The following is a 15,603-nucleotide window of genomic DNA, read 5'->3' as shown; positions in this document are numbered from 1 at the left end:
ATTAAGGCAGTCACTTTACCTTACCCTGGAAAGTCAAGCTACTTCAGGCAGATACCTGAGGGGAGTCATTCTCTTTTTATACACTTTTGCAACACTTGTATAGTTTGTCATGCCAAGAAAGTCTCATTGAATTGAACTTATTGTGAGATCATAGAAATCCATGATTTTTCATTAAAAAAAGTTAATGGACTCATGGACAATAAAAATCCTACAGACTTGTACTTTTGTATATGCTATTAAATAAACAAACAAATAAATAAATAAACAAACATTAGCTCCTTTGTTCTTGCCTCCATCCCCAACAGGGAACTATCTGGTGCCCCCTCTCCTCCGCCAAACATACTCATCATCATGCAACATGTTTAATACTTCAACATGCCAACATAGGCCTGCCCTGAAGCTCATTGACATCAATGAGAAGACTCTCATTGGCCTTTGGATTGGGCCTACAGCTGCTGCCCCAGCAAGTGCCAAAGGGGCTATGTTATGCCACACAAACAGATATGGAGAAAATGACCAGATACCAGGAAATCCTTTACAGGTGCCTGGAAGTTATCCCCTGCAGCCTTTCTCCAGTACCTATACCCTCCCATACGGTCCACTTTTATAAATGGGGAGCTACTAAACATTGGCTTTCTTCCCAGTGTGTACGTCTTTCTGCGACAGGCCTGTAATTATGAATAAAAATCTTTGTGGCAAAAATCAGTGCCCATAGCTATTATCCAGTGGATTTTTAAATGACAGGCAATAATCCTAATGCTCTTGTCACTTACTCATTCAACTCCAAGGCTTCGTGTGCTGCAGAAATTCTGGCTTGCGGGTTTCTCTCTCTCCAGGCTTTTTGCATTACTATTCAATAAAACAAAGCCAAACAGTGGCACGTCAGTCATTGCAGCATGAACAGGGAGACCTGACTGAACAACAACAACTGGATTAATTGCTTTCAGTCTGACTCACTGCTGAGTGTTTCACAAACCAAGAGGTTCAGCCAGCCACTCAAAAGACACATAATAAGTTTCAGTTGCTCTCCTCAATCTCCATGTTTTGTCTTTTGTTTAGTTAAACCTTTGTCTACAGCTAAATTTGGGCTAGGGTTAGATCATGCATCAAGCTGCACAGTTGCAGTGAAGGGGAGGGAGAAAGCATAGGTAACCTCTTCCTCTCAGCAGGCGTGCAACAAGGGAAGGGGCTCTGGGGCCCAATCCCACATGTTGGCCCCTGACTAGATCTGTAAGTTTGGCCCAGTAATCATGATGGGGGGGCGGCCGGGTCAAATTTGAATGTGACCCTATGCACCTGCTTGGTCATCCCTCACACATACAACACCTTTGCAGTCCTTTGGGTGCCTATGGGCACTAGAAATCCCCAGTCCCCAGGAGGATGGGAGGATTTAGTCTGCAGAAGAGAAGAGTGAGGGGGAATTTGATAGCAGCCTTCAACTACTAGAAGGGGGTTTCAGGGAGGATGGAGCTAAGCTGTTCTCAGTGGTGGCAGATGACAGATCAAGTACCAAGGGTCTCCAGTTGCAGAGGGTAAGGTCTAGGTTGGATATTAGGAAAAACGTTTTTACTAGGAGGGTGGTGAAGCACTGGAATGGGTTATCTAGGGAGGTGGTGGAATCTCCATTTTTAGAGGTTTTTAAGGTGTGGCTTGACAAAACCCTGGCAGGGATTATTTAATTGTGGTCAGTCCTGCTTTGATCAGGGGGTTGGACTAGATGACCTCCTGAGGTCCCTTCCAAACCTAATCTTCTATGATTCTGTGGTTGGATCTGGGCTTTTGGTGCTTCTGGGGGAAGTGGAGATGCAAATGGAGGATGGATTCTGAGGCTCCCAGAAATGCCTAGCTTCTGGTGGGGATTGTGCTCTCCAACCTCATTGCCTTGCTGGGTAAGAGCTTGGGGCTGGGTGTGGGGTGGGGAGACAGTGGGGCAGAGGCTCATGATCCGCTAGCCATTGTTTTGCTTTGCTTTTGCATGGCTAAAGTACATTACCTAATGTGTTATTCAAGAAATATTTAACACAATTAGAACCTTTTGCATCAAAGCGGGTTATCGTTTCCAGTTTCCATTGCTCCCTACAGCTTCCAGTTTCAGTGGCCCAGTAAAACATAGGGCTGAATTCTACTTCACTTACATGGGTGTAGCTCCTGTGTGAGGGATGAATTTGACCCAGAGTATATACATCAGCATCGCACCAGATGGTAAAATAAAAAAAATGTCCACTGTATATGTCAGAAACCATTGCTGGAAGTAGGAGGGAAACTTGATGCTTTGTAAGCATGAATGGCTTTAGTGACAGGCAGTACAAAATATAGTGAAGTGTCTCTCAAGCAATAAATGGCACCTAACTAAATAATTACTTGTCTGAAATCTACACATAAATAATCTGATTCCAGAAGTTCCCAATTTTTTACCTGGAGGCAGCATAACTGAAATATGATCAAGCCATTGCCTTTGCTAGTTTATCTGAGAAGAGTTGATCTCTGAGACAAATTTCCACTAACCTCATCTACAACTTCCATTAAACACTTAGAAAAAGCACATATTCTTACTGGCATCTGCAGGCCGTAAATGATCAGTGTCACATGTAAAGAACGTTTGATGATCCTGCGCTGAAAGATTCATATCATAGTAGGTCAAAGGTTCTCTTCCTGTCACCCACGTATACCTGCAAAGTCAGACATTTTGGTGAGATAAAAAGACACATACACAGCAAAGTCCGCACTGAAGGGGAATCCTAAAATGAAAGATGGACATGACCTACTAGTTCATCCAGTCCACCTCCCTACCAATGTATAATTGTTCTCTATAATGCATTTTCTTGTACTTTGAAGGAGCTACAGTAGTTATACATAGAGTAATCCGTATCTTGAAAAGTACACACTGGAAATGAACACAGACGTATTCAAAAGTTAAGACTCATCAAGGCTAAACGACGACCCACTCAATTACTCTGTTACAATCAATATGAACAGAACTGCCACCATATTGCTCACAAATACCAGACACAGTTAAACATTTAGATTTTATACGTGTTTTAACAATATAAGAAACTGCAGAATTACTGGGCTCTTGAAAACGGTTCTAAATTCCTTCACATTCCAAATAGTTTATCAAGTAGAGAACCCAGGTTGAAAACTTGAGGCATAACTCAATGCTGTCCAAAAAGTATTTTGTTTCATATTTAGAGTGTTCTCTCTATGTTTCTCAGGCTATGCTACTGCACAGCAAACTCCTGTGACACTTACCGGTTATACTCAGCTCCTCTGAATAAGTTTAAAGGATTTCGCCACACTTTGCATTCTGTCACAAGGAGAAACAGAAATATACATTAATTAATCTCCCCAAAATTACAACTGAATATTGACGTTCATCAGAAACATCAATTGTCCTCTAACAAGTTGTGGTGATCTGCTTTTATTTCCCATGCCATCAAATAGCAAATGAAAGGCATGAAGGTAGAGTTAAATGTATCTTTCTTCCCACTCTACCCCTTTCAAACAATAATTTCCTTATAATTTAGGGTTAACAAATTATATCATTCAAGAAAACAACCCCTAACAAAGCTCCAAATGGAAGACTAAAAAGATTGCTTCCATTACTGCCAGGATTCATATTCACCATAATGAGCGTGGGGCGGGGGGAGGATCGTATCTGGGGTTATTGTGTTGAAAAATCCTGCAATTAACTTTGTCCCTGTGGACTTGTTATTTCTAGAGAGAAACTTCATTGTCTAGTTACTGTTCTAAATCAGTGAGAATCTTAGCTACAATTGGCTGCTTTTATTCCTCCTCAGCATTTGAAATAAAAAAACTCAAAACCTGTGGCACCAGCTGCTGACCTAACTCAAGTTATAACCGCTCCAGGACTGACAAGGGATGCTCAGATTGATTGGCAGAGGAAAGTTCATGGCAAAGGCTTGGGAACACTAAAAGGGTTTCATATGTTTTGCTCCTCTTACACAAAAATAAAATACAATTGCAAGTTCCCCATATTCATACCCAAATCCATCTCACACGCAGGGACACACAAGAAAATCCCCAACAACATCATCATTTAGAACAGAGCTTACAAGATTAATAGCATTAATTCCTACAGCTTTCCAAATACAAAAGCCTGATTCTGGTTCCACTTACACAAATTTTACACCAGTGCAACATCCTTGATTTCAACAGAATCACTCCTGATTTACACCAAAGAAAGTGAGACCAGAATCAGACCCAATATTTGCAACCAAAGATTCAGAGATGCACTGTGTAGTAGCACATAATTTTGCTGCAGACCATTCATTGTAATACACATCATGAAAGTCACTGCAAGAACTTGCCGTGCCTTGTTTTGCCAGCAATGTTGTGTCACAGACATTTTATCAGGCTACTTTTCATCACAACCAAATGTCAACCTGAAAATATTCTACTATGAAGTGTGAATGACTTCATATCAAATCACCAGGACCTCACTGCAGCAAAAGTCTACGGTATGACAGTAAATTGACAAAGTATCTAACCAATGCATCTTATAATAGATAGGCCTGATTCTGAGACATAATGAATACTCTACTCTGTCACAATGAGAACTAGAGAGACAAGGTGGGTGAGTAATATCTTTTATTGGATCAACTTCTCTGGGTGAGAGAGACAGGACAAAAATTGGCCCAGTAAAAGTTATTATCTGACCCAGCTTATCTCTCTAATATCCTGGGACCAACAGGGCTACACCAACAGTGCGTACAACAATGAGAAATAGAAATACAGAAGGGAGTCAAGCAGTGCTCTTTTTCATGTCCTCCATTGCTATGATCAGGGCTGATTGGGAAGTGGGTTTGGAATGGCAGGGAGAGAAAGCATCTTGCATATATTTGCAGTGATTCCTATGGCAGTCTGAGAAACAGTCTGAGTGGCAGGTGGTCAACAGCTCTCAGGATCAGTCCCAACATTAGATAACATATGAGTAAGACGTAGTGACATGGCAAAAGGGAGGAGCATGGAGGGAGCAAAATTATTCATGGAGAAAAACATGCTCGTGGGAGAGCTTTGCTTTTTTTTTTTTTTTTAAACTTTCCTCCCGTTTCATTATCAGTGAGTAGTCCATTAACCAGGAGTAGTCTTGTTGCAGGCTGGTGTGCTACTGACTTTCCTAGGTAAATCATTACCTCGTTGCCAGAAGTGGCAGTGGGCAATACTGAATTGGAGATCAGTGACAGAAAGCCAACCAGAGGAAGTGAATTGTTACTTCTGTGCGTAAAAATGTTGGATATATCTGGACCACTGTTCTGGGATGAATGTAATTATTGTTCCTCCATTTTTGTAATGGGTGTTTCATGACTCATAAAATATAGTGCATGTTTAATCAAATATTTCTGTTTAAAAACCGACAGGTGTGACTTAAGAGTGGCCTTCAACACCACCTTTGCATACCTGGACCCTGGCTTGACCACTAGGGCAACTTGGAACAGCAGTGAGGCTGCTCGACCCTGGCCTTTGGTGTGCCCTGAAATTGGAGAGCGGAATCATAGAAGCATAGAATCTTAGGGTTGGAAGGGACCTCAGGAGGTCATCTAGTCCAAGCCCCTGCTCAAAGCAGGACCAACCCCGGGCAGCATAAAGGTGTTACATGATTACATTTGCCATTACACTCTCAACCCTCTCTTCTGCGCTGAGCAGAACTCAGCCAGATCCGAGGTCTGGGCCCACCTAGGCAGCAAGAAGGAATGGCTAGCATGGAGTCCTAATTTGGTTTCCTTGATGAAGTGTCTCCAAATGTAACACCTCCCTTCCTCAGGATAGAGGTAGGTCCTCCACAGCCGAGCGCCCAGCTGAGCCCCATTCTTTCCAGCTGTGGTTCCACACTGCAGAAGCATCTGAACTCAAATTTGGCCCTTAGTGATGGAGTAGAGGATTTCCACTGTGTTTTAGGCACTTAATTCCAAAGCAGTCTCTTCATTTGATTACATCACTTCTAAGGAAAGTAAGATTTGGGGCCTAAGCAGGCTCACGTCTCTTTAAAAGAAAAGAAAAGGAAAGCTGTGGCAGTCTTAAAAAGGAAAGATTTTATTGCAATAAAATTCTCACTTCAATATTACACTGTAAGAGGATAAATGCTTCCCTATTCATGTCTAAATCACTAAGCAGTCAGCTAATGTTAGAAGACTCTATTCGCTTGCAACAACAGAAGAATTTCCAACCATCCTATAGTATAGCCGCAGAGGGTGGTTGTTTGCCAAGTTTGTCTCTGGCAATTAATACAAACTATGATTTTTCAAACCATAGTAAATATTAAGGTAAAATCAGACATCTCAATCCCTGAAGAATAATTAAATGGTCTGATTGCAATAAATAGGAAAGAAGGCAGTTAGCATTGGCTGTGATGTCATTCTTTTTGCTTGATTGCTTAACTTAAAAGTTATTGGACTAAATCCTTGGGTGCATAAGAAATCAGAACACCTGGCTGACATGATGCGAGAGGGGAAAAAAAGGTGTTTTACTACCTTTTCAGCCTCCCCTGCCTGGGAGCAGCTGGGCATCAGTTTGGCTGGTTAATTGAGATGCTCCCTTTGTTGTTTCTAGCTTTGCATCAGCTCATAACAGAGTCTGAACAGAGCAGCTGTGCTCCTAATATTCTGATGACAAGGATATCTGCTACACTCCAATAAACAAATGCCAGCATAAGAAAACAGAGGGGAATCAAACATAGAACAGACATCTTCAGGCATTTAGATTTAGAAATCAGAGGAAATATCCCTACTTTGATTTATAATGGGCTGGAAAGTGCATCTCTTCCATCTTATTATTGGTAGCTCACTTTAATGTCCCAATACTTAATAACTACATAGGTCTTACTGAAGAGTATTCTTACTCTTACTGAAGAGTACTAATTTCTTTTGGAATGTCTGAACACCAGGCAATCACTCCAGAGGGATTATATGATAGCATTATTAAAGGAATTCACATGATCTAATGTACAGTCATAGAATCATAGAAGTGTAGGGTAGAGGGGACCTTGAGAGGTCATCAAGTCCAGACCCCTAAGCTGAGGCAGAACCAAGTAAACTAGACCATCCCTGACAGATATTTGTCCAAACTGTTTCTTAAAAACTTCCCATGATGGGGACTCCACAACATCCCTTGGAAGCCAATTCCAGAATGTAACTACCTGGATAGTTAGAAAGTTTTTCCTAGTATCTGACTAAAATTTCCCTTGCTGCAGATTAAACCAATTCCTTCTTGTCCAACTTTCAATGGACATGGAGAACAATTGATCACTGCGATCACTGCTCTCTCCAATTTATCCATGTCCTTCCTAGAGTGCAGCACCCAGGTTCATAGATGTAACCGAATTCCTGAAAGAGGGCTTAAAGGTGGAAGTGATTCTGGTGGAATACTCTCTCTTAGATAATTTTGTGACCCCCACGACCACACTGTCTGAGCAACTCACACTCTTGCATGTATTTATCTTCACAACAGCCGCTGTGAGGCAGGGTAGGGCCATCAACCCTATTCAATAGGTGGGGAACTGAGGCACAAAGAGACCAACTGACCTGTCCAAGGTTACACAGGACATCTATGACAGAATATATAAACTGAACCCCAAGAGCTATTTCAGCTATTTCCTTACCACACAAAATCCTGGCAAGAGGTTTGAGAGTGCCTGTTATAAAATGTTGGGTACATTTTGGATTTGCTGAAATGTGATTAAAAGTATTGACACGTGCAGGTATGTTCTCTCTCAGTACACTCCAACCCTGACCCACAGTACACCATTGCTGCTGCACAAGTCTTTTAACTTTCTTCAGATGGGAATGTCAACTACTGAACTTTGCTAAGCTATGTGGAGGTTTCATAATGTAGAAAATGTCCAGTGGAGACCAAGATGGTTGAGGCCACCAAACTTACTTAACTTATGAACTCAGTTGAATTTCTGATGAACCTACACAAGCAGGCATGAAATATTCGCTATGGAGATTTAACAAGAAACAGGATGGAGGTTACTGACATAAATGTCCCAGATCCTAAACAAATACCCTCTCTCATTTATAGGTTGGGGTTTTTTTTTTCCATTTCCTCAGGTCTTTCATTCTGACATATTTTAACACACTGCAGAGGAGTCTGAATTTAATGAAGTCTGAATGGATTCTAGAGACACAACCCAATGAAAGCTAAATGAGTTTCTAGTATTAAGTGTATGTCTAGACTGCGCACTCCTTACAGCAGCGTGTACAGTACATGCATTGCATACTGCCCTAGTATGGATGTAAATAGCAGTGAAGATAGTGAGGTTTGGCTCAGGTGAGTGGAGTAAAGACATGCCATAAACGTAGCCTCTGTATCCTACATGTATCCTACAGGCATATGCCCAAGCAGTGCCTCCCCCATCTACACTGCTGTTTTTAGCAGCATAATGTCCTGTTGCCTCCTGGCCTTTCCTCACCACAGGAAAAACCTCCGGCAGCGGAGAAGGGCTGCGGCAGTGGGGAAGACAGCTGCTGGAGCCTTTCCTTGCTGCCTCCCCACTGCTAGTGCCTTTCACTGATGCATAGCAGTGTGGACGTAGTCAGTGCCGCGTGCAGCTACACTTTGTCGTCCCTGTCCCTACACGCTGGCGCCAGTGTAGACTATGCCTAAGACATATGTGTTGAACAGCAAGATGGGCAAGGGAGAAGGGATCTGCAGTTTTCTTAACAAAAAGCAGTTACATGTCTTGAAAAGTTGCACATTAATCTAAATAAAATATAAACTGGGAAATAGAGACATGGATTTTGGTCAATCTAGGGAAACATAGACCATAGTGTCATTTCAATAAGATCTGATCCCTCAACAGTCTCTAAGAAAGAGAATATATTTGGCCTTCCTTGTATTCTGTTTATATACGTATACGGCCGTCACCGGAGTATCCAAGCACCCTGGAAGCAATAATGCATTTATCCTCAGAACACTCCCATGAAATAGGCAAGTTCTATTATCCCCATTTTACAGATGAGGAAATGAAGCACAGAGAGATTAAGGCCCTGATTTTGAGAAGCGCTGAGTACCCACAACTCCGACTGGAGACAATGGTAGCTACAGGTGTTGAGTATCTCTGAAAATCAGCCCTTAAGCGATCTGCACACACCATAAATCTATAATAGAGCCAGGAATTGGAACCCCATCTTCTAAGTTCAAGTCCAGTGCCATAAACACAATAACACCCTGCTTTTCATCACTTCATTACAGGGCTTACTTCTTCTGTACTATGCTGACCTCATATGAATACAGAGCAAATAAATGCATGTATGTCCAGGAGAAAAAAAATCAATCAATCAATCAATCAATAAATCACAATTTTCGCATTTACACCTTTTATGTAAGGATCTCAAAGCGCTTCAGCAATGACAGGTGTACAGAGAGATAATACAGCTGTTATTAGAGAGGCAGCACAGATTTAAGGCCACAATTTTCAGAAGTGATCACTCAATTTGAGGACCTCCTTTTTTGAGTGGCCAACCTGAGACACGGTGGATCTGATTTGCAGCACCTATAGCTCCCATTGAAGTTAATGGGAGCTCTGGGTGTTTCGCACCTCAGAAAACCAGGTCCGAGGTGTCTCACATAAGGTATAAAAAAAACCAGAGGCCTCTTTCAAAAATCTAGTTGCGTGTGACGTGCCCAAAGTCCACAGCAAATCAGTGCCAGAGTCAGGAACAGAACCAGCTCCTAAGCTATTGCAAATCACAGTGCTGCCACTTCTTACTAAAACGAAAAGCAAACGGTGCTTACTAACTGTTCACATTAAGTTAAAAATAAGAGAATGCAAAAGCAGATGGGTATTCTTGAGATCTTTCTGTAATTTTCTTGATAATGGACTCATTAAATCAAGCATTTCTATAAAAGAAAAAATAATTGCGTCTTTTGCAACAATAATGTAAAAAAGAATGTGTGTCATTTCTCAGAAACTTCTGAAGTATACGGGAAATGTATGTCTTTGGTTTATGCTAATACAATCCAAGCAACCAGCAGTGTCTGTTCTTCAGGAAGACATAATTACCTCTGAGCAATTAGTCAAGCCACTTTTTCTTTTATTAGAAAACATGTGTTTTACAACCTGCCCTATCTAATGGTGGCAGTACCTGCAGTACCTCAGAAAGGTACAATTCCTCCACAGTCTGCTGCTGGTGCAAACTGGCAGCAGATTGCTACCCGCAGTTCCAGCCACCTGCACCAACTGAAAGTGAAATCCTGGCTCTACTGATTTCAGTGGGAATATTGACCTCAATGAGGCCAACATTTCACACTAGGTATAAAGACCTTGCTTACCTCTCCGCAGGCCCGCCGATGGGTGGGGAAAGGGCAAGGGGGCAATTCTCCAGGGGCCCAGCAATTTAAAAGGGCTCAGGGTGGATGAGAGGATAGATACGTATCCTCATCTCCTCCACACCATCCCTTCCCCCCAGGCCCCAGTGCTCGTGCGCTCCATCCCTCCCGTGAGCCGAGCTTATTGATTATGCACCATGCAGGTTCCCCGGTAGCTGAGGAGATGGTCTCAGTTAATACGTAATCTCCCTAGGGAGTCCAAGGGCCCCAGAAAGCTGAGTAGCAGATAGCATCTCCTCAGCTGCCCAGGAACCTTCATGGCACATAGTAAATAAGTAAAAATTTCTGGCAAAAAAACTCGGACCTCAACCATCCCTTTTTAAGGGGACCATTGACTTTTCTGCCCTGGGGCCCAGAATGGCTATCAATGGGCCTGCCCCTCCATGCCTTCAGTGGAGATGTAGGGAAGTTGTGTAGGCTATTTAGACATGGACACAATTTGGATTTCAGGCCTTAATCATGCAAATACTAACTTTACACATGTGAGTAATTCTTTGCACTATCAGAACCTTAATCACTAATGGGCACAGATACTTCATTCTCCTTGGATAAACTCCTTAGAGAAATGATCAATTCTGCTTTTCTCCCCATGAATCGACTTTAAGACATTTGAATTTTAAAAACTCAGGTTTCAGCTATTCACCATACAAAGTGAACTGCAGTTGTTTTACATTACTTCAATCAAATTTTAATCCAATTTAAATACCAAACCACAACAGACAAATGTCTGTATTTAGAGCTGGTTTTTACTCTGCTTTTTCCTGGGAACAGGCTTACAGCATTACTAAACAGTAAAAGCTATCATGTTTATATATGACTGACCTATGATTTAATTTCTAAACACAATGAGGGTAGACCAATTAAAATTTAAAGTGAAGATTTAGAACGAATGTCCAGGAAGTACTATGTTCAGCATGGGCAAAGGGGATATTTTATCATTCCTCTGCAGTGGAAGTACAGTAAAAAGCCATCGATTTCTTTCAGTTAAATGTGGGAGAAGAAGAGTGATGTTCAGTTAATTGTTTGCAGCAGACAGGAATCCTCTTACCTGAAACACTCTGTCGGTTTGAATCAGAGTCCCCATTGCTTGTGTTAGAGTTGCTGGGGGAGTTATTGTCCACCCCACCCAGCAGAGGGCGCAAGTGGCTCACGGAGACCTGCTCAATGAATGATGTCCCATACTTGCGAAAATACCACCACTCAAATATCTAAAACAGAAGCAGAAGATATCACATTACTAGTGCATATTTTGTCACTGTTCTCCCTGGAGTCTAATGCATGCGATTTTTATTAATGCTCTCACATCTATTTAGATTTTAGTTTACATTTCTTTATCCATTCTGAACATTTCTTATTTATCACTCAGCATTTCTCAGAAACCATAAAAGGAAAGAGGTGAAAATAAGCAGACTCTGGCTTTCCTACTATCTAATCAATACCTCCCTTTCCTCACACATATTTACAGAACCACTAATGAATCCCCTGCCAATACAGGATTAGTCCCTGTATTATAATCTCCAATGGTTTCCCTTGGAAGATTATCCCATAGACTAATAGATTTTATTTTCAGGATAATTTATTTATATATATATAAATTTTATTTTCAGGATAATTTTTATATATATATATTATCCTGAAAATAAACACACACACACACACACACACGTATATTCCTGATATTTTCAAAATGAAAATAAAATTTACATTCTGAGTGGACTGGTATGTGTGCTGCAGGAAACAAAACCAGCTCTGAAAATGAAGACTATTTTCAGATAAATGTAAACATTCTGATTGAAAAAATTATAAACACACATATGAGTAATGAGAGAATCTCAGAGACTTTTGAGATTTTGTTTGAATAAGCAGCCAAACTTCAGTATAGTAATAGGACTGAAAATGATTAAGTAAAGGCTTCTTGAAAAATTTGCAGTACTTCTTGGTATTGATTAGATTAACATAATAAAATTTAACATCATTGTGGGGGAGAGGGACACACCAAAGCAGCCCACTACAGTAGCATTTAATTTCAGAAAAGAAAACTGAGGAAGTTAGTTAAAGAGAAGTTAAAAGGTACAGTGCCAAAAGTGAAATCCCTGCAAGGTGCATGGAAACTTTTAAAAGACACCATAATAGTGGCTCAATTTAAATGTATGCCCCCAGATTAAAAAACATAGTAAGAGGACCAAAAAAGTGCCACCGTAGCTAAACAACAAAGAAGCAGTTAGAGGCAAAAAGGCATCCTTTAAAAAGTGGAAGTTAAATCCTACTGAGGAAAATAGAAAGGAGCATAAACTCTGGCAAGTGAAGTGTAAAAATACAATTAGGAAGGATAAAAAATAATTTAATGAACAGCTAGCCAAAGACCCAAAAAGTAACAGCAAGTTTTTTTTAAGTACATCAGAAGCAGGAAGCCTGCTAAAACAACCACTGGGTCTACTGAAGTGCTAAAGGAGTACTCAACAAAGACAAGGCTAATAGGGAGAAATTAAATGAATTTTTTGCATCGGTCTTCAGGGCTAAGGGTGTGAGGGAGATTCCCAAACCTGAGCCATTCTTTTTAGGTGACAGCCTTTTTCTAGTGATTTCCTGGACCAGTGCACCAAGCTCAAAAGTGTGATGCTCCAACACCCTGCTATAAAGATGCAGATGACATCAGCTAGTGCAGCTGCACAGTTCTCAAGTGGGACAGGCCAATATGAACTCAACACCTAAGCTCTATGCTCTGCACTGACTCCCCATTTACTCTCTAGTGCAATTCAAGGTGTTGATTACAAAGTCCTGAAGGGCCTGGTAACATGGCTACCGCAGAACCTAACTCTTGCCTATAGCCATTGCAGCAGTTGTATTGTGCCAGAAAGCTCTTCCTGTTTGACCCTGCCACTGAGCTTCAGAGGGAGAGTGGCAGGATATTCTTGGTGAAGGGTCTGAGACCTTGGCATTCACTCCCTCCTGTGGCTTATCAGAACTAAAGTTCAGAAATTTTTAGGATGCTGTGCAAGATGCATTTGTTAACCAAGATTCACTCTGAGGCCATGGGTTTGCTACAGATACAACCATGTCAGGGAACCTGGTTGCAGCAGAATGTTCCATTGAACTGTTTACAAACTGGTTGCAGTTTGCAGAGTTCATTGGACCCTAACTCTTTTTCTTTCATAAATAGGCTACAGCCTCGAGGCACCTTCTCAATGGACAGACTCGGGGGTTAGCCTGGTTACCAAACACTGGCTGAGGTCTAGTCTACACTATACATTGGAACCAGGTTTTTAACCAAGCTGGGGGACAACTGGGTTGAAACCAAGTTCCCTGACATGCCTGTATTTGTGGTGCAGTTAGGGACTTTAGCTAAGCCCTAATTTTATCCCATGGATGGTTTGTAAGGGACAGAGGCAGAGATGGATTTAATATGTGCCACCTGAGTTGTTCATTTTAAATTATGTAATGTAGCCAACTAAGCATGAGGTTGGTTGTAACAGAAGTAAAGGAGTCTCTGTGCTTTCCTGAGCTATGCAGACCAGAAAGAAGTGGTGAAATCCTGGCCCCACTGAAGTCAATGCTAAAACACACTTTGACTTCAGTGAGGCCAGAGCTTTCCCCAAGGAGTAAGAGAAAAAGAGAGGCAAAATGAGAAAGGAAAGTACCATGTTACATACGAGCAAACTGAGATTAACATATAACACACTATTCCCCAAAGCTGATCAGCACCAGGAGTCATTGCTATGTATAGAAAATGACACAGACATGAGGTGAGTGAGGTGTCTTCTATACCATCATTTGCCGCTCTTCTAAAATGAGAGAATTTTTCATCATTTCATATTCTGCAGTAGCTGTGATTTCTCCTTCTGATTAGTACTGACAGCCAATTCACAGTGGAAAGAAGAAATCTGCCAAAGCAGACCATATGGTGGAAAATTCCAAAGAACATTAGCACGACTAGCAGGACAAAAATCACAGGAATTTAGATATGATAAGAGAATATTTGTTTTAGAAAAGATTTTCATTTAATCTTCACGTAAAGATTTTCATTTTTAATACTAGGAATGGGTGTTCTGAAATGGCACCGACTGTGCAATATGCTATATTATGCTTGGTGACAGGTTAGGCAGTTTACCATATTGCTGGCCCTGTTGTTAGAAATGGTAGATTAGTTACAAAAGGTGAAGTTACAGTACCAAGCTAAATGGACCAGTGATTTCCTAGTACTACCTCACCACAGCTTCCCATTGCTGTCTTGACTGACCACAGATCACTTTTAACACAGCTTTCCTCTGCTGAATTCGCTTTCCACTACCCAGTTCGTTGACCACATGTCCTTCTCATCACAGTCATAGCTTGTCTATAATGTTGACTCCCTGGCTTTTACCAGTTTAATCAATTTACTTATCTCAGGTGTCTCTCATGCATGTACAGCTGTGGTACCTTATCAAGGCAGTATTGAGTGTACAGCTCTGCTCTCCATCTTTCTTAGCCTCCTCCCTCCTCTCTGTTTCCTCCAACTTACTCACTGTGGGCTGGTCCTACAGAGAGATCCCACTACTGGAGTAAGTCTCTCTCAAAGTAGATGTAGCATTGAGCTCACTGAGTCTAATCTGCTCTTTTACAGTTTTCCTGGGTGGGATCCTGCAAGTGGGAACGCTCTGCCCCCATGTCAGAGATTCTGCTTCTGCTGTATCTAGTTACAGAGTCTCTTGGTGAGTCATGGATAAACAGGCTTCCCGCCTACGACTTTTCTAGGCTTCCTGCCCACTAGCTTTCACGGTTGCCTATGCTCCAGGGCTACCTGACTTAGAGACATGCATCCCTGTGGTTCTTTTTCTAATGCTGCCTTTCCTTCTCCTCCCCACATTGTGGACCTGAATGCTTCTGGCTGCCTCTTATTCATCATTCCCCAACATTTCACACAAGTCAGACACATATCCTCTCTCAGAGACCCACTTCCTTCTTGTAAGTCGCCCACAAACGCCTCTTCCCTTTAATCACCTGTTTTAGAAGTCATATAAAATGTAACAGAAAATGACAGCCCTTCTATAGTTTTTCAGCCATCCTATAGAATTTAATACAGATTTCCATAGAACTCTGTTGGTTTACTTCCTATTAAGTCCCATTAGACTTTTCCAAAGAGACAGACCTTTCTCTCTCCTGCTAATTCCTATGGCTGCCTTCACTCCTCTTTCCCCATCACCAAGCATAGAGCTGTGCCACTGAGGCCAGTATATTTCTTCCATCCTTTCTAGCCCTGCTGGTTTGTGGTGACAGCAG

General features: G+C 41.6%; 1 protein-coding gene across 5 annotated transcripts in view; it reads right to left on the bottom strand.

The window, feature by feature from the left end:
* Positions 1–15,603, bottom strand: part of ST7 (suppression of tumorigenicity 7) — a 203,306-nt gene that overhangs the window by 82,795 nt on the left and 104,908 nt on the right. For all 5 annotated transcript variants that reach the window (XR_010922857.1, XM_067564248.1, XM_067564249.1 and 2 more), the window contains exons 3-6: positions 11,396–11,555; positions 3,250–3,304; positions 2,554–2,669; positions 774–849 (exon numbers count right to left, since the gene is read on the bottom strand). Coding sequence is in view for 4 of the 5 variants with exons in the window: in XM_067564248.1 (XP_067420349.1) it covers positions 774–849; positions 2,554–2,669; positions 3,250–3,304; positions 11,396–11,555 (407 nt within the window). In the remaining variant the exon portion in view is untranslated. The remainder of the gene's footprint in view (positions 1–773; positions 850–2,553; positions 2,670–3,249; positions 3,305–11,395; positions 11,556–15,603) is intronic.

Source organism: Emydura macquarii, unplaced genomic scaffold (genome assembly GCF_026122565.2).
Source record: "Emydura macquarii macquarii isolate MOO-44397 ecotype Brisbane River unplaced genomic scaffold, CSIRO-AGI_Emac_v2 contig_2636, whole genome shotgun sequence".
Taxonomy (NCBI): domain Eukaryota; kingdom Metazoa; phylum Chordata; order Testudines; family Chelidae; genus Emydura; species Emydura macquarii.
Note: the sequence above shows the minus strand (reverse complement) of the source record. Positions and strands in the feature narration are given on the sequence as shown.